The sequence below is a fragment of the Rhinoderma darwinii genome, chromosome 9 (genome assembly GCF_050947455.1).
Source record: "Rhinoderma darwinii isolate aRhiDar2 chromosome 9, aRhiDar2.hap1, whole genome shotgun sequence".
Lineage (NCBI taxonomy): Eukaryota > Metazoa > Chordata > Amphibia > Anura > Rhinodermatidae > Rhinoderma > Rhinoderma darwinii.
The window spans coordinates 26,702,042-26,725,742 of NC_134695.1; the positions used below are offsets into that span (position 1 = coordinate 26,702,042).

The 23,701-nt window shown below is 42.6% G+C and overlaps 1 protein-coding gene across 2 annotated transcripts in view; it reads left to right on the top strand.

The window, feature by feature from the left end:
- CNIH2 (cornichon family AMPA receptor auxiliary protein 2) overlaps positions 1–23,701 on the top strand; it is a 131,443-nt gene that overhangs the window by 66,868 nt on the left and 40,874 nt on the right. Inside the window, exons 2-4 of one of the 2 annotated variants that reach the window (XM_075837403.1) lie at positions 6,253–6,321; positions 6,623–6,670; positions 16,753–16,865. In XM_075837403.1, coding sequence (XP_075693518.1) covers positions 6,253–6,321; positions 6,623–6,670; positions 16,753–16,865 — 230 coding nt within the window. The remainder of the gene's footprint in view (positions 1–6,252; positions 6,322–6,622; positions 6,671–16,752; positions 16,866–23,701) is intronic. The other variant, XM_075837404.1, reaches the window with a different exon arrangement.

Genomic DNA, 23,701 nt, shown 5'->3' on the forward strand with positions numbered 1-23,701 from the left:
CTTAAAATTTAGTCTAAGGAGGGGTTGTTCTCTGGAGGGGTTGCCGTCAGACTACTCCAGCTACTCTGATGTCTTCAGCAGCAAAGCCGCAGACAGATTACCACCCCATCGCCCCTATGATTGTGCCATCAATCTGGTGGCCAATGCCACTCTAACTCCGGACATGGTGTATCCTCTCTCTCTCTCTACCTGAGACCATTGAAATGTCTCAATACATTCAAGAGAATATGGAGAAAGGATTTATACCTAAGTCCTACTCTCCTGCCGGCACTGGTTTTTTATTTGTTCAGAAAAAGGATGGGTTCCTACGACCTTGTATAGACTATAGGGGGCTCAATGACATAACAGTAAAAAAAAGCTGAGAATTCCACCTGAAAAACACGTAATTTCCGCTGTGGAAGACAGTGGTTGAAAAACAAAAACTTTATACTTACCTCATTCTCCGTTGGCATGGTGACATTTCCCTCTGTTGTCCATGCAGTCTGGCCCACTGGGATGACACTGCAGCCTGTGATTGGCTGCAGCAGCCACATGGGATGAAACGTCATCCTAGGCAGGCCTGGACGGTTAGTTAATGATGGACGTTCATTTTTTTTTTTACTGAAGTTTGTTCACTAAATTTTACATAGTGTAGCTTTATAGTTTTAGTCTAAATTTACTGTAGTATAATTTTTATACTACAATTTTTTAATCACTAATATAAAGAGTTACGGATTCAGTGTCAGTTTGTTCGCAAAATTTTAGTTAGTGTCAGGTAGTCAGGAAATTCTTTACAGGTTTATGTTGCTGTCTTTTTTTTTTTACTCAAGTTTGTTGAGTAAATTTTTTCATACTAAATTATTTTTCTAAACTTTTATTTTCCTTTTTTCTTCCATTGTTTTTTTAAATATTTTAGCAATTTTGATATACTCGTGTAAAAGCACAACACACAAAATCCCCTGTGTAAAAATTTATTTTGTATTACACGTGTTCAAGCACTACACACCCCCTAATAAAAATGTCCCAATCATCCCAAAGGGTCTATTCAGCAGAGGAGGCATACGCCCTCCTGTCCTCTGACACTGATTCGGCCTGCGAGGGAGAAGAGAGATTTGCCCCATAAATCTTGTCCTCCTCCTCATCCCCATGATGAGGAACCCCCACAAATGTGACTCAGAACATCAGCTGAGGCAACCCATCCGATGTATTATCCCATGTGGAACCCACCCCCGAGAATTATGAGCTCCAGAGCCCTGATTTCATGGGCAGTTTAGGAATTTATTTTGGGATTGAAGGTCTCACAGAAATATAATTTGTTAAGGTTTTTTCAGTGAGGATTTTGTGAATTTAATGATAGCCCAGGCCAATTTATACGGTCAGCAAATTTTTGCCCAGAACCCCACATCACCAAACTCTAGACCCTTCAAGTGGACCCGTGTAGATGCAGTGGATATGCTAACATTTTGGGGCATTGTGTTGCATATGGGGCTAGTGAAGAAGCCACAGATCAGGCAATACAGGAGTACAGATCTTTGTACAACACCCTAATTTACTGCCATGACTAGGACACGCTTTGAAGCAATTCTTACATTTTTGCATTATAATCATAATGCACAGTGCCGTCCCGTGATGACCCCACATATGACTGCCTATTCAAAATCAGGCAAGTCATTAATCATTCCTGCACCAAATTTCAATAAGCTTACACCCCCAAAAAGAACTTTGCAATAGACTAGTCCCCTGTACATTTTTAAGGGAGATTTCAATTCTGCCAATACCTTCCCAGAGGGCAAGGTATGGTATTAAAATGTACAAGCTGTGCGACAGTAGCTCAGGGTACACCTACAGGTTTCGAGTTTATGAAGGGAATTACTTCAGAATTGAACCCCCGGAATCCCCCCACGTCCTGGGAGTTAGTGGGAAAATAGTCTGGGATTTAATGCACCCACTGCTGGACCAGAGTTACCACCTTTACGTGGATAACTTCTATACCAGCATCCCACTATTTAAGTTTCTCTCCACCAAAAATACTAAAGCAAAAACCAGGGAGGCTTCCCTAAAACACAGCTTGGCCAGCGTGTCAGAAGAGGTGAGAGCAGGGCAGTATGCAGTGAGAACATGTTGTTCGCCACGTATAAGGACAAGAGGGAAGTCCTTCTCTTGACCACGATGCACGGTAACGGCAGCACCCCTGTCCCTATAAGAGATACCACTACAGCGAACCGCGAAGCCAGATTGAATCATGGGCTATATTAAGTACATGGGAGGAGTTGATCTCTCTGGTCAAGTGCTGAAGCCGTATAGTGCCATGTGAAAAACAAGGGTGTGGTACAAAAAGGTGGCCATGCAAATGGTACAAAAGGCATTGGATAACGCTTATGTGCTATTCCATTGTGTAGGCTGGACAGGGCACACCTATTGTAACATAACAATACTTTCCCAGCACCGTTCCCCAAACTGCAAAAAAGGTGCAGTGTGTTCCAAAAGGGGGATAAGAAAGGATGCCACTTATCAGTGTGATGCCTGCCGTGAAAAAACGGGCCTGTGCATAAAGGATTGCTTCTAGTCGTACCACACATCAATGGATTATTAATTGTATTATTTATATACCCTTTTACATACTGATTTGCTTTGCACAGTTTACATATGCCCCCACATTATAAATTTAAATACCAGTAAATACGGCTTAATTAAAATAAATTCACCAAAAGTGGCTTTGCAAATGCAACATGGCACCCGAAAACCATTCCAGCAAAACTTGGACTCCAAAAGAAAAATGGTGCTCCTTCCCTTCTGAGCCCTGCCGTCTGTTCAGACAGCATTTTATAACCACATATGAGGTATTGCCATAATTGCTTTTCAAATGTTATGGTACTTTTTCTCCTTTATTACTAATGAAAATTTCTACGTTTTATCGAGAAAAAAAAATGTTGATTTTCAATTTCATGTCCTGATTCCACTAAATTCAGCAAAAAAACCTGTGGGGTCAAAATGCTCACTATAACCCTAGATAAATTCCTTAATGTGTGTAGTTTCCCAAAAGGGGTTACTTATGTTTTGTTTTTTTTTTACTGTTTTTTGTCCTTCAGGGCAAACGGCACCCAAAAACCATTCCAGCAAAACTTGAGCTCCAAAAGCCAAATGATGCTCCTTCACTTTAGAGCCCTGCTGCTTGTTCAAACAGCAGTTTTTAACCACATATGGGGCATTGCCGTAATCAGGAGAAATTGATTTTCAAATGTTGGGGTGCTTTTTCTCCTTTATTGCTTGTAAAAATGTAAAGTTTTATTGGAAAACTTAGATTTTCACAACCTAATTCCACTCAATTCAGCAGAAAACCTGTGGGGTCAAAATGCTCACTATACCCCTTGATAAATTCCTTGAGTGGTGTAGTTTTCCAAATGTTGTCTTTTTGGGGGTGTTTCCACTGTTTTTGGGACCACAAGTCCTCTTCAAACCTGACATGGTGCCCAAAATGTATTCTAATAAAAAGGAGGCCCCAAAATCCTCTAGGTGCTCCTTAATTTCTGAGGCCTGAGTTTGAGTGGAGTAGCACACTAGGGCCACATGTGGGATATTTCTAAAAACTGCAGAATTTGGGCAATAAATATTAAGTCGTGTTTCTCTTAAAACCTTGTGTGTAACAGAAAAAAAATGGATTAAAATGGATTTTCTGCATAAAAAAATTAATATGTAAATTTCACCTCCATTTCTAATTTCTTTGAAACGCCTAAAAGGTTAAGAATCTTTCAAAATGCTGTTTTGGTTACTTTGAGGGTTGCAATTTTTTAAATGGGGTGATTTATGAGGGGGGAGGGTCTAATATATAGGGCCTTCAAAGCCACTTCATAACTGAACTGGTCCCTCCAAAAAATAGGTTTTTGACATTTTCTAGAAAATTTGAGAAATTGCTGCTACAGTTCTAAGTCTTGTGACGTTCTAGAAAAATAAAAGGACATTCAGAAAACGCTGCCAACATAAAGTAGACGTATGGGAAATGTTAACTAGTAACTATCATGTGTGGTATCACTATCTGTCTTACAAGCAGATACATTTAAATTTAGAAAAATTATATTTTTTGCAAATGTTCTCAAAATTCTAACACTAACATAAAAAACAGCGCAAAACAGGCTGTACTCTATGATGCTGTCTGTCTTGTCCTCCCTAGGAAGCCCTTTTTAAACCTTTTGTATGCCGAAATAAAAAGTTTCTTTCTACTGGCTGTTTCATCCCTCTCATTACAACATAAAGCACAATGTGTCAGAAACGCTCAAAAAATAAAAGCATTCCAAAGTTTTTACCACCTAAAGTGACATGTCAGATTTGAAATAGTTGGCCTGAACCATAAGGCCAAAACAGGCTGTGTCCTTAAGGGTATGTGCACACGGTAGCAGGCTTTTACGTCTGAAAAGACAGACTGTTTTCAGGAGAAAACAGCTGCCTCGTTTCAGACGTAAATGCTCCTCCTCGCATTTTGCGAGGCTTCTCTGACAGCCGTAAATTTTGAGCTGTGCTTCATTGAGTTCAATGAAGAACGGCTCAAATTACGTCTGAAAGAAGTGTCCTGCACTTTTTTTGACGAGGCTGTATTTTTACACGTCGTCGTTTGACAGCTGTCAAACGACGACGCGTAAATGACAGGTTGTCTGCATAGTACGTCGGCAAACCCATTCAAATGAATGGGCAGATGTTTGCCGACGTATTGTAGCCCTATTTTCAGACGTAAAATGAGGCATAATACGCCTCGTTTACGTCTGAAAATAGGTCGTGTGAACCCAGCCTAAGGGGTTAGTGATCAGTTGATCATTATGACTCAGTTTTTTTAAATTCCTGGTAACCAGCTGGAATAACCCAACCACCTATGCAGGTGCAATGTAGTATTACAAAGCAATCAATAAAATGAATGGGCAACTATGCAATACATAACTTGGCCAAGTACGCCACAACGGGAGACACTCCTAATTAGCTAATAGAGGGGGTTCGCGAGCAGGGGACACCCTATATTGCATCCATATGCAATAATAGGGCATATGGACAGGCAATGTCTTCCTAAGACAGCCCCTATAAAGAAGTCCATCTGACCATTATTCAAAGTAGGAGCTTAGTAACATACACAAAAAATTTTTTTTATTTTTTGTCTTTTATTTGTTAAGATATTGTTTGCATTTGAGAAAATAAGCAATGCTGCAGGCTCTCACAAATGACCTTTCACATGACATTTTTAATATTTACAGTCCAAGGTCTGCCTCTTTCATTGAACGTTTCTCAGTTGCCTTTTGCACTCAGCTATGATGACATTCCTGTTATCATCTGCGTTTACTCCATAGCTGGTTCCACTTGTTCCCCTTGTACACATGAATGTTACCATTTGCTACCTTTGCTATTTCATATGAGCAATCTCTGGAGGAAAATAGTATAATAGACATGGATCGGACATTCAAATGATATCTGTAACGATATTATAGTGTCCCCTTTTTTGTACATACATTTATATACTAGGAATCTACATATACAGCAATTTCCTAACATTTATTATTGATTTTACTCACTTTATGAGCATTTTTTGGGCAAGACAGGCCTCCCTTACAGTGGACGTAGGCTGTGGGATTTGAATGATATTCTGCTTATAGACTCTGCTGAGAAACTGGGTGAATTAGGACTTTTTTGTCACTGCCCTTCTATTTTATTGCAAACAATTTTTTCAAATAAGTATATATTATGTAAATGTTGTCTATACAGTTCCCTTGTAAATTCAGTTTCACAAAAGGTCTATAAGAACAAATCTGTTAACAGAAATAGAAAGAAAGATGAAATTCCAAGCTCAATATACACAGTCTGTGCTGAGTAACCCAAATGCGTAAGGGTATGTTCACACGCTGGACTAAAAACATCTGAAAATGCGGAGCTGTTTTCAAGGGAAAACAGCTTCTGATTTTCAGACGTTTATTAAGCCACTCGTGATTTTCGCTGCGTTTTTCGTGGTGCTTTTTACGGCCGTTTTTGGAGCTGTTTTCAATAGAGTCTATGAAAAACGTGTCCAAAAACGTCCCAAGAAGTGACCTGCACTTCTTTTTCGCAGCCGTTTTTTTTAAAAACGTCTACCTGAGACTTCTGTAAAAATTACCTATACTGATCAGGCTTTCTTATTTCTATTCCTCCCACGTTGGTTGCGGTAGAATCTTCTCCTTTGCTACTTTCTTCCTGCACTTGCTGTGCTCTGTTTGCTAATATGCCTCTCTCTCTCTCTCTCTCTCTCTCTCTCTCTTTCCATAGATTATAGCCTTTGATGAACTTCGAACAGATTTTAAGAATCCTATAGAACAAGGGAATCCATCCCGAGCAGTAAGTCATTCTGATGTTCTGGGAGATCTCATTTTTCTGCTTTTAAATCACAGGGAATCTCATGAACAGCTTGGGGCAGTGCAGGGGGCCGATGTAAAGTGTCTCACAATGTCACTAACCTCTTTGTGTCATTCTGCATGTCATAATTCTCTCTACCTCTCATGTTCCCCCTTTTTTCTGGTCATCTTTGCCTTTACTTGCCCTTTTCTTTTGCTCCCTCTGTGTCATAACTCGTCTTTACTCTTAAACCTGTCCTCTCTTTTTCCATTCTCTCTTTCTACCTCTCTTAACTTTTCTGCAGAGAGAAAGGGTTAAGAACGTGGAACGGATATGCTGCTTGCTCAGAAAGGTCAGAAATGTGTGTTATTGTACTTTCAGTGTGTTGTCTGATATTATCAGATGTATGTTGTGCTGTATGTGCAGGTGGCATTGCCTCATTCTTCCAGTCACCTTCAATGTTACATTTATTTTATTGTTTATATTTATTATATTGTTTAATAAACATTCATTTCAATTAGGAACCAATTATATAAATGTTATTTACATATATTTGAACACAGCGGGGTATCAATACGTTAAAAGGTAAAAAGGGTCTTGAGAGCTGCTTAGATTGTTATCAGATCCTGTTGAATATAATTAAGTGTGATATGACTTGGGAGGGGACCCACACTAACGTTTTTGCTCAGAGCCCCAACTAACCTTGATCCAGCCCAGTAAGGGCTTATGGAGCACATGTACATCAAGTTATAGCTGGAGCAGATCTTCTGCCTGTTATATAACGTAGTATAACACCTTAAAAATGTAAGGCTCTGTTCACATCTGCGTTACTATTTCCGTTTTCATGTTCCATTTTTTTGTTCCGTCACAGGAACAGAAAAATTAAAATAACGGCGGTGCTCAATCCGTGATAAGACAGACACCAAATGCACTCAACGGATCCCATTGACTTTAATGGTTTCTGTCAGGTTTCCTTCATGGTGGCCATACTTTTAAAGAAAATATTCTTTTCTGGTATTTTATTACAGAATCTGCAACGGAGGTTCCTAAACATTTAAAAAGAAAAAACAATGAAAAAAATATTTCATCAATATATTGAGTGTTTATCAGAATCTTTTATAACACTGCTAAACTCTTCTCCAGTATAGATAAATGTGCCCCACTTTGTGTATTTTCTGATTTTTGATTTTTGTGTGTTTGCCCTGTACAATATTTTTTGTCTGCATGTCAGTAAATGTATTGATATCAGATTTCTAGGTAACTATGCTTAAAGAATATACACCACATATTGTTATAAGGTCCAACATTGTGTTAATTAATTTCTTTATAGTGTGCAGGTTTTTTTTTTCTGATACAAGGCTTCATATCCCCTGTATAGCCAACACTTAAATGTTCAAATTCTGGCTCCTGCAGCCGTCACTAGAAGGAACTTTGGAGCTTACTGTATGCCATTTTATTATTAACCCCCACATGTCACATAACTATGAGGGCTTAATAGGAGACGTTCAAAATTGCTATATACGGCAATACATTACTATTGCAGTATATGGTGCAAGCGATTCAACCATCGCTGGTTCAAGTCCCCTAGGGGACTTCTAAAGGAAATAAAAAACAGTTAAATCAATACATTTAATGGTACCAAAAAAAAAATAAATTAAAATATAAAAGAAAAACTTTTTCCCATTTTTCCCTAAAGTTATGTTAAAAAAAGTAGAAGTTAACATAACTGGTACCGCCGCGTCTGTAACAGTCCAATCTATTACAATATAATGTTATTTAACCCGCTCTGTGAACGTTGTTAAAAAAAAAAAGAATTAAAAACGCCTAAATTGTTGTTTTTTTGCTCACCTTAGCTCCCCAAATAAATGGAATAAAAAGTGATCAAAAAGTCGCATGTACCCCAAAATAGTACCAATAAAAACTACAGCTCGCCCCGCAATAAAAAAGCCCTTACACCGCTAAATTGACAGTAAAATATAAAAAAGAAAAAATAACAATTTAAAGTTTTTTTATTATAAAAGTGGTAAAACAGAAAAAAACCATATAAATTTGGTATCGCCATAATCTTATCAACCCGTAGAATAAAGTCTAGATGTAGTTTTTACCGCACGATGAATGTCGTAAAAACAAAACCCCCAAAAAATGGCAAATTGCTTTTTTTTGCCCATTTCAGCCCACAAATAATTTTTTTCACTTTCACAGTATATTATATGGTACATAAAAGGTGTTGTCTGGGAACGGGAAGTTTTTTTTATACTGATGACCTATCTACAGGATAGTAATAGACTTGAGGACAGCATCCAGTTTGACAGAAAAATATAGTGTTTATTAACACATCCCAATACAAAAAGCTACAATTCAACCCCACTGGAGTCTTTTTAAAGCATGTGGTAAAGTGAACAACACAGGTATAAATACACATATTACTTTGTATATAGCCAATCAGTGATGGCTTCTAAAAAACACTCCTTCTAAACTCATGTGTACATAATAGAGTTAAATCAATGACAATATAACCCTGGTGAAACATAGTGTACTACTTACTCAGGTGCAGATTTACGAGATGTCATGGCAGCGTTCCAAACAACCCATCGTTGTTGGCGTTCAGTATTAGCAAATGCGCGCCAACACAAAACAGAATCCTTAAACCCTGATTGCGCTTGTGTAACAGCCATCTTTCTTCCTGTCTAAAACGCCCTTACTTAGTGTCCGCACATGTGCACATACGAGCGCTACCTCTGTTTATATGCTGATATTTAGTACGTCACCCCACCAGTGTAATTGTGGCATGTTATCTTGGCTCAACCCTCGTGCGCCAATCGAAAGGCAATGTGAGAAATGTCATTAAGCTACGACAGAATCTAATATCAATTTTGCTTATGGAAGCCATACTATGTTAGGGCATAGAGTCTCCATAAGGTGCCCATTTCTACCGTCAACAGCCTAAAAAGGCAATCCACTCCAACCAATAAATATATATATAACTGAAGATTCTCTGTTTATACACCCATTAGGTTTGGCCGGGCCCCTCACATCAGTACCCCTAATACCCCCCTGATGGCAGCCATGGGTAGCATGATATAGTGCTGGACGGAGTACCGTTAACAGGCGGTGCCACGGTAGGGGGGCACAGAAAATTTAGCTGTATGGGGCCCTGAAATTCCTGATGGCGGCCCTGTACCTGGACAGTGTTACTTGAATGCCAGGGGGTCACATGATGTGGATCACATGAAGTGGGTCACTTGAGTGAAACCAAATTTAGTCCATTCAGTTATCCTATGGATGCATTACTATGGACTAATCTGTGGGCTATACCATTTTTTTTTTTTTTTAGGCAGAGGTGACAACACTGATATAAGAAATGTATGTCAGCAAAATTTTAAATACAAGTATATTAGAAATCTGTATGATTTACGATTTTATAAATACATGAATAGAAAAAATAAAAAGTGGACAATCCCTTTAGGCCCTGTTCACACATTTTTTTGGCCGCGGTTTTTGATGCGGAAACCGTGGCAAAAAATGTCCGAAAACGCCTCCCATTGATTTCAATGCAGGCAGAAGCGTTTTTTCACGCGAGAGGAAAAAAACGCATGCGGGAAAAAGAAGTGACATACCCTTCTTCGGGCGTTTCCATCTCTGACCTCCCATTGACATCAATGGGAGGCAGAGAAAGCGTATTTCGCTGCGTTTTTTTTGCTCACGGCGGTCAACGGCTGCAGCAGAAAAACGCTGCAAAAAACGCCGCAAAAAACATGGCAAACAGAGTGCAGGCAGGTCATAATCAAAATTCCAGACGGAATTTTAGCAGCGCTCTGGCCAGGGATTCCGCTCCTAGAGAGAGCCCTCATGTCACTGTCCCTATATGGACGGTGATGTCAGGGGATTCTCCCGTTGCGGAATCGTGGGCCAGAGCATTGTCGATGCTCTGTCCGGAGATTCTGCTCTTGGAGGAACCCCTGGCTTCACTATCCATATTTGGACAGTGACGTCAGGGGATCCTCCTAGAGTGGCGAACGCTCTGGCTGAGGATTCCACTCCTAGAGGGATCCCCGATGGAGGGGGGATGTGTGTCTGGCGATACAGGGGTGATGTCTGGCGCGATCCATATATGGAAAGTGACGTCACGGGATCCTCCTGAAGTGGAATGCCCAGCCAGAGATTTGCCGATGCTCTGGCCAGGGGTTATGCTCCTGGAGAAGCCCCAGGTGTCACTATTTATACATGGACAGTGACGTCAGGGGATCCTCCTGGAGCAGAATCCCCGACCAGTGCGTTTCCAACGCTATGGCCAGTAATTCCGCTCCTGGAGGAGCCCCTGGTGTCACTATCCATATTTGGACAGTGACGTGAGGGGATCCTCCTAGAGTGGCGAACGCTCTGGCTGAGGATTCCACTCCTAGAGGGATCCCCGATGGAGGGGGGATGTGTGTCTGGCGATACAGGGGTGATGTCTGGTGCGATCTACAGCGGGGATGTCTGCCACTATCTACAGGGAGTGTTGTGTGGCGCTATGAACAGGGGAGTGTTGTGTGGTGCTATCTACAGGGGGTGTTGTATGGCGTTATCTACAGGGGGGTGTCGTGTGGCATTATCTACAGGGGGTGTCGTGTGGCACTGTCTACGGGGGGATATATGGACAGTGAAGTCAGGGCTTTCAACTATGAAGTCCCCGGCCAGAGCATTGCAAGATCTCTGGCCGGGGACTTCTGTCTTGGAAGCCCCTGTTGTTACTATCCATATATGGACAGTGACGTCAAGGGCTTCCACTGACCCCCCCATGTAGATAGCACCCCCCATGTAGATAGCACCCCCACATGTAGATAGCATCCCCCTGTAGATAGCGGCACCCCACACGAATGGCATTCCCCACACCCCCGTAGATGGCACACACACCCGTAAATGGCTGCCGACACTCTGGCAGGGGATTCCGCTTTTAGAGGAAGCCCCTGACGTCATTGTCCATATATGGATGATGATGCCAGAGGCTTTTCCAGTAGCAGAATCCCCTGGCCAGATCGTTGGAATTGCTCTGGCAGGGGATTCCGCTCTTGGAGCCCCTGATGTCACTGTCCATATATTGACAGAGACTTCAGGGGCTCCCTCTAGGAGTGGAATTCCTGGCCAGAGGGATTCCACTCTTACAGGGAACTACATTGGATTGGCTCCATCTACAGGGGGAGGGGGGGGGGTTGGTGCTGTCTACAGGGGGAGTTGGTGCTATTTAGAGGGGGGGTGCTATCTACAGGGGGTGCTATCTACTGGGGGTTTGGTGCTATCTACAGGGGGTGGTTGGTGCTGTCTTCAGGGAGGTGCTTTCTACAGGTGGGTGCTATATACAGGGGCTGTGGCACTATCTACATGGGCACTGTGGAACTATATGGGGGTGTGGCACTACTACAGGGGACACTGTGGTGCCATCTACATGGGCACCTTGGCACTTTGTAAGAGGGCACTGGCACTATGTCACTTTATATGTGGGCACTGTGGTACTATCTACAGTGGGCACTGTGGCGATATGATGCACTGGCACTTTATATGTGGGCACTATGTCACTATAGGTGGGCACTGTGGTACTAGGTGGGCACAGTGGCAGTATCTACAGTGGACACTGGCACTATGTGGGCACTATGTCACTTTAGATGTGGGCACTGTAGCACTATCTACAGGCACATTGCGGCACTATCTACATGGGCACTGTGGAGTTTTCAGGGGGTTGGGACAAAAAAAACTCTGACAAATTAAATCCACACTTTTTTTTAACGGCCATGAAAAACGGATGACAAATGGTTAATTAAAAATGGACAGACAGACTGGAAATGGATGAAAATTTGGAGACCCTCTGATGCAAAGTGGCCATGAAAAACTGACAGTTGATCAGTTTTTAATGGCCATTTTTTTCACCGACGTCTGAATGTAGCCTTGGCAACATTCACACGTTAGTGAAAAACATCCGTCACATGGCTATTTTCAGAACAACAAAGTTCTATGGGTGTATTCACACGGCCATTTTTTTTTTAAGGGCCCGTGAATACCAGCCGTCAAAAAATAGGACCTTTTTTTAGCCGTTTTCACGGCCAGGCGGCTCCCATAGAAGGCAACTATGGATCCCTCTGCCAGAGAAACGCAAGATCTGTGGCCGGGGACACCTGTCTTGGGAAAGCTCTTGACATCACTGTCCATATATGACTACCCTTTAACCCTCTTTGAACTTCTTGAAATTGGCGCCCAGTGAATTGGAGTGCACTTTGCAGACCAATGCAAATCCTGCTGTTGTATCAGAAGGGAAGAGGTGAGGTGCAGGTCATGAGGGGTAATATGGATGGGATCCATTCTGTAATTGAAGAGGTTTTTTGTTGTTTTTTTTTTTTAAATCTTGTATTAGCAGAAAATTAAAATATCAGAAACGTTCTCATCCACTAACGTTACTGATTCTTGGCTGTTCCACCACAAAGCGTTTCCTGGGTCCCTAATGCTTCTTTTTTATAACTTGGTGTTTGTGGATTTTTTTGGGCCTTTTTGTGGTCAGTGGAGTTTTTTCCCGGGTGTGGCATTTTTTTCCATAGTCTCCTCTATAGGCCTTAAAAAAAGCCAGAAAAAAAAGCATGTAGAAAATAACACTAAATAAAAAATTCCACCAAAAATGCCACTCTAAGGCTAGAGTCACATGCAGTTTTAATTGCAGTTTGTTAATGTCGTTTTTTGTGCCAAACCCAGGAAGGGTTCCTATAAGAAGGAAAAGTATAAAGAAAAGATTGGTTTGTCTCATCCTCATTCCTGTGTTTGGCTAAAAAAAACTGCATGTGTGATACCAGCCGAAATGCCATAAAAAAATAATGTAATATTTTAACAATCAGGCATTTTAACATGCAGTTTAAAATGCCAGGTAAAAATCTATGTGAAGGAGGCCTAATGGCCCTTTTACATCGGCCTATGGCCGGGCAAATGAGTATTCATATGAATATGGCAACGATCAGTAGATGTACGAACAAACGCTTGTTCATCGGCTGATCTGCTCATTTATGCAGAGATAAACATTATTGTTGTCGGAAGCACATCTCCTTGTGTAATCAGGAAGCTGTGCTGCCGACATGATGGAAATGAATGCAGATTAGCGATCATAGTACTGATCACTTGTCCTCATACATAACCAAACATTGCTCCTTGTGAAAGGAGCAAACAAGCGCCGATGAACGAGCAGCCTCGTTGATCAGTGCTTGTTTTCACGGCCCATATTGGACCATGTAATGGGACCTTAAAGGATATGTAAACCTTTGAAAACTTTTTTTTAATAATACAATGTATCATAGTATTTTAAGCAACTTTTTAATTGGTTTTTATTTAAAACATTTTTTTACTTTCTGAGATACATCTTCTATATATCCTGGAAACCTAGAAGCTGTATCTTGCGCTCAAACCTGAATCTGTCAGGACAGTGGGACTGACCGCTTCGGTGACAGTGGGTCCTGTGTGTCCCCGGAGTTTATGACCTTAGATGTGATCGATAACATGGAGTTCCTGCATGTCAGACACGCAGAACCCGCTGTCACCGAAGCCATCAGTCCCGCTGACAGATTCTGGTTTGATACAAAGAAACTGTATCTCAAATTTTTAAAAAAAATAAAAATATAAAAAAACAATCACAAAGTTGTATAGACACTTCAGTAGGCTGTAAATGTGCCCTCAAACATCTGCAAGATGTCCTAATGTCCGATTGACAAGACCCTTATAAGGCTTTTACTATAGAACTGGTGTAATTTACTAAAGACCATTTTTCACTTTCAAAGACATGAATTTATGGGTCATAGATGAACTTCTAACACAAACATGTATCTATTATTGTCACGGGGCCCGTGGATAGTGAGACTGTCAGAGGGCCTACAGAGGATCATGTGGACCCACTGTGTCACCAAGGGATTTGACATAGGTCTAATTTGGGGAGCGGAGTCTAAGGGATAACTAAGTCTTCATCCTTAAACCTCTGTACGGATACGTGGCCATGGCCGCAAATGTGCCCGGGTTGCTACCCCCAGAGAAGTCTCCTAGGGCAACGGCCGACGTGGACAGACAAGGTGCAGAAACAGCAGAGAGTATCCAGGGTCAGGTAAAAAGTAGGTCAGGGCAGGTGGGAGATTATCACTCGCAGTTAGTGGAGCCAAAGGTCAGGGCAGGTGGAAGATTGTTGTCACGGGTAAGAGGTCAGGGCAGGTGGCAAACAGGATTGGTCAAAGTACGGGATGGGTTTAATCACAAGTAATCCAAACAATGACAATGCAGGGTTTAACTAGCAAGCTATGAGGAACCTAATTGCTCAGGTAAAGGAGTGATGTGGATGGAACCCTTTTTTATCCTGGGAAAGCTGGGTAGTAATTTGTCACCCGCTGACCCTTTAAAAGAGGAAGGCTCATCGCCCACGCGCACTAAATAGAGGCTGATGTGCAGGAGGAGAGCAGCGTCGATAGAGAATGGAGAGAGAGGGGGATGCCTGACCGGCCAAGAACCATAGGACGCTGTGGGGATGTAAGTATACAGTGGGGAGCCATTTTTCTCAACTCTCCTAATGTACTCAATCCATTTGGGATATGATTATTATAAATGTTAACTTTTTTGATACCTGTATGGTCAGGTTCACATAGTTCATGTATGTTTTTTTTTAGCTATAACAAGAAGTGGATAAAAAAAAATAAAAGAGGAGATGAGTATTATTTTTTTCTTTATACTTTTCCTCCCTTCAGGATCCACTCCTGGTTTTGTTTGAATTTTTTTTTTAAATGTTTTATTAGGGATATGTGCACATGGAATCCCTACGAGTCCTACAGGTCTGTGAGGTGCCTTATAATCTCCTAGAGTTAGTAGTTATGGATGAGAATACCTCCATAATACGGCATACAATGGCACATGCCAAGATTCGTGAGAAAAAAACCTTTTTATGCCTATGTGTGAAATTGAAGATATAGTATGCAGATGTGTACAGGTGCGATCTTATGGATTCATAGAACAGAGATCTATAATATGGCCAAGTGCATAAGGAATTTTCACATAAAATCTCCTCCTTGATTCAGCACCATGCTCGAAACAACAGCTCTCAAGATAATATTACAGAAGCCAATTAACCAAAAAATAGCAAGGTGCAGCACTCTCCATAACAATAGGGGTATGTTACCACTGGGATGTATCCCTCCACTGTACACAGTCCAAAAAGAGCCAGTAGGCAACAGCATACAGACCTCACTTTCAAAAAGAAACCTGCTGGTTTATTTCATCGCATGTGAACACGCAATGTTTCGGCACATAGACTTTAGAGGTCCTCAGCAGAAAGATATCAATCTAAGATTTATGAACGTATTTAGGATTAAACCTAATACAATAATATCAACTGCCACCCATTTTAATACGACAGTTAACCATTTTGCAGGAATAAGCAATTGCTTTGTTCTCCTAGCCTTTTTAAAATTGCGGTCTTTGGGTGAAAAATGCCTTAGAAAATGCTCCACCATGCTGTATTTTGGAAAAAAACACCGCCAGTACCAAAATTCCAAAATAAATGCCCCAAAAAACGCATATTTTCCTATTCTCACACACCTTCTGCTGCGCACGTAGAAACCAGAAAACAGAAAAAAGAAAGCTACGAAAAATGCCAAGGAAACATTATGTTTGAATCCAGGTATATCCACACATCACGGTCATATTGTGTTTATTTGCGTTTTGACCTGATTTAACAAAGATCGTGGCGAAAAAACACGATATGACCCCCAACATCTAAATCCACAGGAAGAGTTCTCTTTCTGTAGCACTTCACAAACATATATGTTCAACAGAACTATGAATGCCATTCTGAGAGATATATGTCAAGCACCCTTAGCGTATGTTCACACGTGGCTGATATGCTACGGCTTTTCCATCCGGATTTGCAGGCAGAAAGTTTTAAGGAATCTTATCCACACACTGCAGAAAAATATCTGCACGGAAATTGACAGGAGGTGCGGATTTGTATTCCTCAGCATGTCAACTGTTACTTCAAAGCGGATTTCAATTCTTTCAATGAGAGAGCTGAAATCCGTGATTAAATCTGCAACAAATTCTGCAGCAAAATCTGCATGTAAAACATGCAGATTTTGCCATGGAATCGCTGCAAAATTTGCCTGCGAAATATACAACAGAGTTTTTACCCCGTGTTGATGTATCCCTACTGCTCGCTAGTTTAACACTTTAAGAACATCATGTGCAATCTCATGACAGCTGAACTTGTATAAATGCACTTGTTCAGTTTTGATAGGACAATTGAAAGATGTCCTAATCCTGGAAGAGAAGGTTAATATATGCAGTAGCAAGGGTAAAAACACTATGTCATCCTCTATTTTGTCCTTGTGAGTCTTTATGTGTTTCACTGATCATTACGTCATATTTCTCATACTGCTTTTATCTCTCTACCAGCTCGTTGTACCAGAATATTGCATACATGGCCTCTTCTGTCTCATGTTTATGTGTGCTGCTGAATGGGTTACTCTGGGTCTTAACATACCTCTGCTATTTTACCACCTCTGGAGGTAAGTAGTTATTATGTTTATATATTGATATTACATAAGAACTGACAAAAATGTGTAAAGAGTGAGACAGCAACATACTTGATTTAGGCTACATACACACGACAGGGAAAAATGGCCATGTGACAGCTGGTTTACCATAGGCCGTCATACAGCCTTTTTCAGAACAATGTAGTTTTATGGCTGTATTCAAACAGCTGTTTTTTTTAACATCCTGTGAATAGTGGCCATCAAAAAATAGGACATATCAGGAATCAATCCTTGTGACGACCGTTAAAAACTCATCCTGGCCCTCACAAGAGGACTCCTCGGGCACAGCGCTGCTTTAAGCGCTCAGCCTGGGTAAGCCCTTGACGTCACTGTCCATATATTGACAGTGACGTCAGGGCATTCAACTATGGAGTCCCCGGCCAGGGCATCGCAAGCTCTCTGGCCGGGGAACCCCTGTCTTGGTAAAGCCCCTGGTATCACTATTCATATATGGAGAGTGACGACAGGGGCTTCTCCTGGAGTGGAATACATGGCCAGAGCGTTGCCGATGCTCTGGCCGGGGATTTCACTCCTGAGGAAGCCCCTGGCGTCACTGTCCATATATGGACATTGATGTCAAGGGCTCCTCCTGGAGCAGAATTCCCGGCCAGAGCATTGCAGACGCTCTGGCCGGGGATTCCGCTCCTGGGGAAATGCCTGGCGTCACTATTCATATATGGATAGTGACGCCATGGGCTCCTTCTGGAGCGGAATCCCTGGCCAGAGTGTTGCCGACGCTCTGGCCGAGGATTCCACTCCTGGAGGAGCCCCTGGCGCCGCTATCCATATATGGACAGTGACGTCAGGGGCTACTCCAGGACCAAAATCACCGGCAAGAGAGCGCTGCCGACGCTCTGGCCTGGGTTTATGTTCCTTGTGGCAGCTCCTGATGTCACTGTCCATATATTTCGGGGGTTGGGACAAAAAAACCCTGACAAATAAAATCCATCCGTTTTTTTAACGGCCTTGAAAAACGGATGCCAAACGGACGACAAACGGTAATTAAAAACGGACAGACTGACTGGAAATGGATGAAAATTTGGAGACACACTGATGCAAAATGGCCATGAAAAACTGACAGTTGATCAGTTTTTAATGGCCATTTTTTTTTCACTATCGTGTGAATATAGCCTTAGGTTCTATTCACACGACAGGGTCCGATAAAAGAGTGCTCATAAAAACGTCTGTTTTAGTCCTTTTCTCTCAGCCATTTTGCATCCGTTTCCGTTCCGGGCCGTGTTTCCATTTTTAACGGCCGATTTTGACCCGTTTTGCATTCGTTTTTTCCCCTGTCCGTTTTAAAAATGGATGAATTTCATTTGTCCATTTTTTTTGCCACACACTTCCCTCTGTAGATAATGTCACACAGCCCCTGTAGATAATGCCAGACACTGCCCTCTGTAGATAATGCCAAACAGCCCCATGTAGATATTGCCACAGCCCCATGTAGATAATGCCACACACTGCCCACTGCAGATAATGCCACACAGCCCCCTATAGATACTGCCACAGCCCCCCTGTAGGTAAAGCCACAAAGCACCCCTCTAGGTAGTGCCACACACCCTCCCCGTAGGTGCCACACAGCCCCCTTGTAGATGCCCGCCCCCGTAGAAGGCACCCCTCTTCCTGTAGATAGCGCCACTGTAGGGGACCGCTCCAGAAGAAGTCCCTGACTTCACTGTCCATATATGGACAGTGACTCTCCTGGAGCGGAATCACCGGCCACAGCTGTATCAGGGATGGCTGTGACCGGGTATTCCGCTTCAGGAGAAGTCTCTGACGTCACTGTCCATATATGGACAGTGACGTCAGGAACTTCTCCTGGAGCGGAATCACCGGCCGTTGTGGCTGGGGATTCCGCTTCAGGATTAGGGGACCGCTCCAGGAGAACTCCCTGACGTCACTGTCCATATATGTGGTGTCAAAAAATCGGTCATGGGAATAGCCCCATTTGGGGACTATTGTTCCTACTGCGTCTGCGTTACGGACGTTTTTTGAACGGCCGTCACACGGCCGGGAATCCCTGTCTTGTAAATAGAGCCTTAATAGAAGGATATAGGTAAGCGAATAAGGTATGGCCTTTACTCCCAAACAGAAATTCAAAAAAGGCAGTAGAATCGACAGCATCCTGTTTAATGATCTATATTTATTGTGCCCAAAACTGCTTACAGGGAACAAATAGGGAGATGGCCAGGATGACATAAAGAGCCTTTTTTCTTTTTTGTATTACAGAAAGAGCCAGGCTCGCTGTGCTACTCTGTTTTCATAACTCTCATAGAAGTGAATGGGAGTTATGAAAACAGCTGAGCAAATCGAGTTTGGCTGTTTCCGTAATCACGGTCTTCTTTCATTCCTCGTCTGTAGTTATGTCTAAGATGGGAATACCCCTTTAAACTCTCTAAGAATACATAATTTCACAGCTCTTTGGCATAGTTGCCAACATTTGAAAATGTTTTCCAGGGACACTTAGGGTGTGGCTTATCTGGTGGGTGTGGCTAATTGTGTGTGGCTTTCTTCCCAGAATTTCTGCATACCAATAAACGAACAAAAATGTCTGCACTAGTTTGGCTGACAACTACGATGGTTTTGGCTGACAACTACTATGGTGGCCAGTATATGTCTCTGGTTATCTGGTTGTATACAGGCAGGTGATGTCTCACTTTATCACTAGTGCTAGGCGATATGTGCTGACCACTACTGGTAGCGTAAAAACCAGGGTAGATAGTACCACACTCAGCGTCTCTTATAGATAGTGCTTCATACAGCCCCTAGTAGATAGTGCCATACACTGCTTCCTGTAGATAATGCCACAGTGCCCCCTGTAGATAGTGCCGCTCCCCTTTATAAATACTGCTACACTCCTCCCTTTGTAGACAATGCCACACAGCCCCCCTGTAGATAATGTACGGGTGTGCCCCAAACAAATAGAAAACCTTATACTCACCTAGTCCTGTTTCCACGAAGATCGGAGCTCCACAGTCTCCTCAGTCCTGCAGCTTATGAGGCACTGAGACTGGATCCTTGTGTTAGGCTGGCGCGATCCAGTGACATCATCACGCCGCATGCACGCGCTCCCTTTTCTGCTATAGTTTTCAATTGTATCTGCGTCCTGAGGACGCAGATACAGTTGAATACGGCAGTCTCCAGTACAAGTTGCCGGGACATGGTCCAGGCCAGTAATTTGCCGGGATTGTCTTTGGAAATTTGGGACGGTTCCGGCAAATTCAGGACTGTTTGTGACTATGCTTTGGTCTGTCCATCGTATGACCTCAAATTTAATGCCTGAACTTAACAAGCCAAATAATTCCAGCCTATACTCATTCAGAAGCCGGCCACCCTGTCCGACTCATTCACACCTACTTTAAATTTCTAGGAAAACATTACAAGACACAGAAAAGTGAGACATTCCTTAAAGAAGCACTACAGCAATTTTTGTTTTGTTTTTTCCTATATAGTGCAGCATAGGCTATTAATATAGGATAATGTAGAGGCTCTTGTGTATATCTGTTCTAGTTGATGTGCCATTTATGGGTTGTCTGCCATATTGGTTCCTTCTTCCCCTTTGCAGAGGGGCAGGGTCTAAACACACTGCATTTGCTCTGCTAGTGCAGCAAGTGATAGATCTTTTGTTCTCACACTGCTTCGTCTCGGTGCATCCAATGCAGCTAAGCCTGTCTCTTCTGCCTCTTGCTTGTGATAAATCTCTACTTATCAGCCCTTACAAGCAGGAGACAGTGAGCAGCATCTTATAGAAATTCACTGGACTCTCTGCACACAGCACTCACAGATAGTATAGACAGTAAGGCCCCATGCACACGAACGTAAAAACGCCCGTAATCACGGGCCGTAATTACGGCCCGTAATTACGGGCCAATAGACTTCTATTGGCCACGGGTACCTCCCCGTATGCTTACGGGAAGGTTCCCGGGCTGTTGAAAAATATAGAACATGTCCTATTTTAGGCCGTAATTACGGCACGGGCAGGCCCATAGAAGTCTATGGGGCTCCCGTAATTACGGGTGACTACGTGTGTGCACCCGTAATTACGGGAGCGTTGCTAGGCGACGTCAGTGGATAGTCACTGTGCAGGGTGCTGAAAGAGTTAAACGATCGGCAGTAACTCTTTCAGCACCCTGGACAGTGGCTACCAATCACAATATAGATCAACCTGTAAAAAAAAACGTACCCAGAACTCCCTGCTTCTTCTTCCAGTCCGGCCTCCTGGGATGACGTTACAGCCCATGTGACCGCTGAAGCCAATCACAGGCTGCAGCGGCCACATGGACTGCAGCGTCATCCAGGGAGGTCGGGCTGGATGTTGAAAGAGGGACGCGTCACCAAGACAACGGCCGTGTAAGTATGAATTTTTTACTTTTACTACGGAAAGCGCTGTCCCTTCTCGCTATCCTGCACTGATAGAGAGAAGGGCTGCCGATTAGTGCAGTGCAATTTTGCATCGAAAATGTGCCCGTAAATACGGGTGGAATACTGGTGACACCGGACCCGTATTTACAGTCACGGGTCAGTAAATGCTGGTGCAATACGGGTCGAATACGTGTGACCAAGGACCCGTATTTACGCCAGTTTTTACGGAAGGAAAAAAATAAGTTCGTGTGCAGGCCTTAGTGTGAGTCAGAGGAGATTTATAACTGCAGCTAATCATTATATGGACTCACCTATGCACTTACTGCACTCCTGCTCCCTTAAGGTCCTCTACATGGCCCGAAAACTAGGGCTTGTTGATAGGCGCTTGTCTGCACCTGTCACCAGGAGCTATGATCAGTAATGTATGGGGACCAGCAAACTTTACTACGATCACTCGTCCACATACATTTCTATCACGGCGGCAGCACATCTCTCTGTTTACACAGACAACAATAATATTTCATGTTGCATGACAGTACAAGGGCTACAAGGGGCCACACAAACACCCTCCTATCTAATAAATATACCACGACACAATTAAAATTGGAAGGTGCTTGTCACTTCTTTATTAGATGTTTTCTTTTACAGAACCTGAGAATATATAAAAACAAGTATAAACATATTCTAAACATAATTAACATATTAACATTATGTGGCTAAGTCCTTGACAACCTCCAAAACATAAATAAAGCAATACCCTTAAACCACTAGCCGTGACTATATAAGCTACAGTGGTGTCAACACGGGTATGCTAAAGCACCACGCTTCCCAGTGTCCGCCCCTTTAGAGAAGCCCAAATCCATCGCTTTAAAATAAAACCAATATATTGTGTCAAAGACAGCAATATATAAAAACATATATACCGTTGCCAAGGACCCGCCTACACCAAGAACCAAAGTAAGACCCAATAGTCCAGAATCTGCAAAACAAATGCATATACAGATGAAATAAACGTAATTCTATCCCTCCTCCACATAAACCCGCACTTGTGGACCCTAATACAAAAGAAAAACTAACGGGAGGGCAGACGGGACAACATTTTTCAAGCCATAAAATGGCTTCCTTGCTTATCCCCCTATATATACATCCCCTAACACCACACCCAAATCTCCCAACCCCCTAGCAACAATTCCTAACTCAAACCCACCCACCAACCTATAATCAAAATACCCCTCTAGGTGACCACTTGCAGGCCCAGACCCGTCATGACCGTCCTCTGCCCAGCTCTGCTTAGCTCTGGGCTCACATAAACGATGCAATAAGCCGATGAACAAGCATTTGCCCGTTCATCGGCTGATCGTTGCCCTGTTTACACACGGAAACGGGCGTTCATATGAATGCTTGTTTGCCCAATTATTGGCCCGTGATTGTTGGCCTGTGATTATTGGTACTATATGCATATAGAGCAACAAATTGGGTGGATCTGAGTGGTGAGGGGAGGACTGTCAGAGCTGCCAGGGGGGATTTGATCGGTGATGATGATCTCCTTTAGATCACAGGAAGTCAGCTACACAGGAGAAATGACCTCCTGTCTACACATGAGACATGGTCTATTCTGGTGGTTAGACTGAGATCAGATGACACCGCTGCCCATAATGCAAAGGGTTCAAAATGTATAGATCCAGCTGAGCTGGGAAGCAACAAATGACACTGTTAGAATATTGCTGGTGAATTCGCATTATATGTGTAAAAAATGTCTTTGCCGGAGTGCTTCTTTAACATAAAGGGGTTTTCCAGCCAGTAAAAATTGATGGACTATGCTCAGGACCCCCACCGATCAGCTGTTTTGAAGGGGGTGCAGCGCTCGTATGAGTGCTGTTTCCCCTTCATTTCTACTTGCTCACTGTGAATCACAGGTCTTGTAGCCTTTTCTCCAATTCACTTCTATGAGAGAAGAAGGCTGCAATAACTGTTAATCGCTGCTAAATGCGTGTCAGCAAGTAGAAATAATGGGGAAGCAGCGCTCGTACGAGTGCTGAAGGTCCTTCAAAACAGCTGATTGGCTGGAGTCCCGGGAGTCGGACCCTGACCCATCAGCTATTGATGGTCTATCCTGAGGATAGGCCATCCATTTTTACTGGCTGGAAAACCCCAAAATACTTTTAAGAATATATTATACGACACATTGGCTCTAATGATAAAAAAAAATGCTGTGTAAATACAGACATGCATAGTTATCCATAAAAACGGAACATTATGTGTCGTTTTATACCTAGTTTCTGTTCTTGATCTATATACTATATTACTGTCTAGAGGGGTATATCTGCTGCTCTCTTTATCTGTGGAAGTCAAGCAGAGACAATTCATTTTTTACCAGCTTTGCAATAAAACAAATCCTCTCATACTGTAGAGTATATTATAGTTATCACTCTCACCTAACAGCT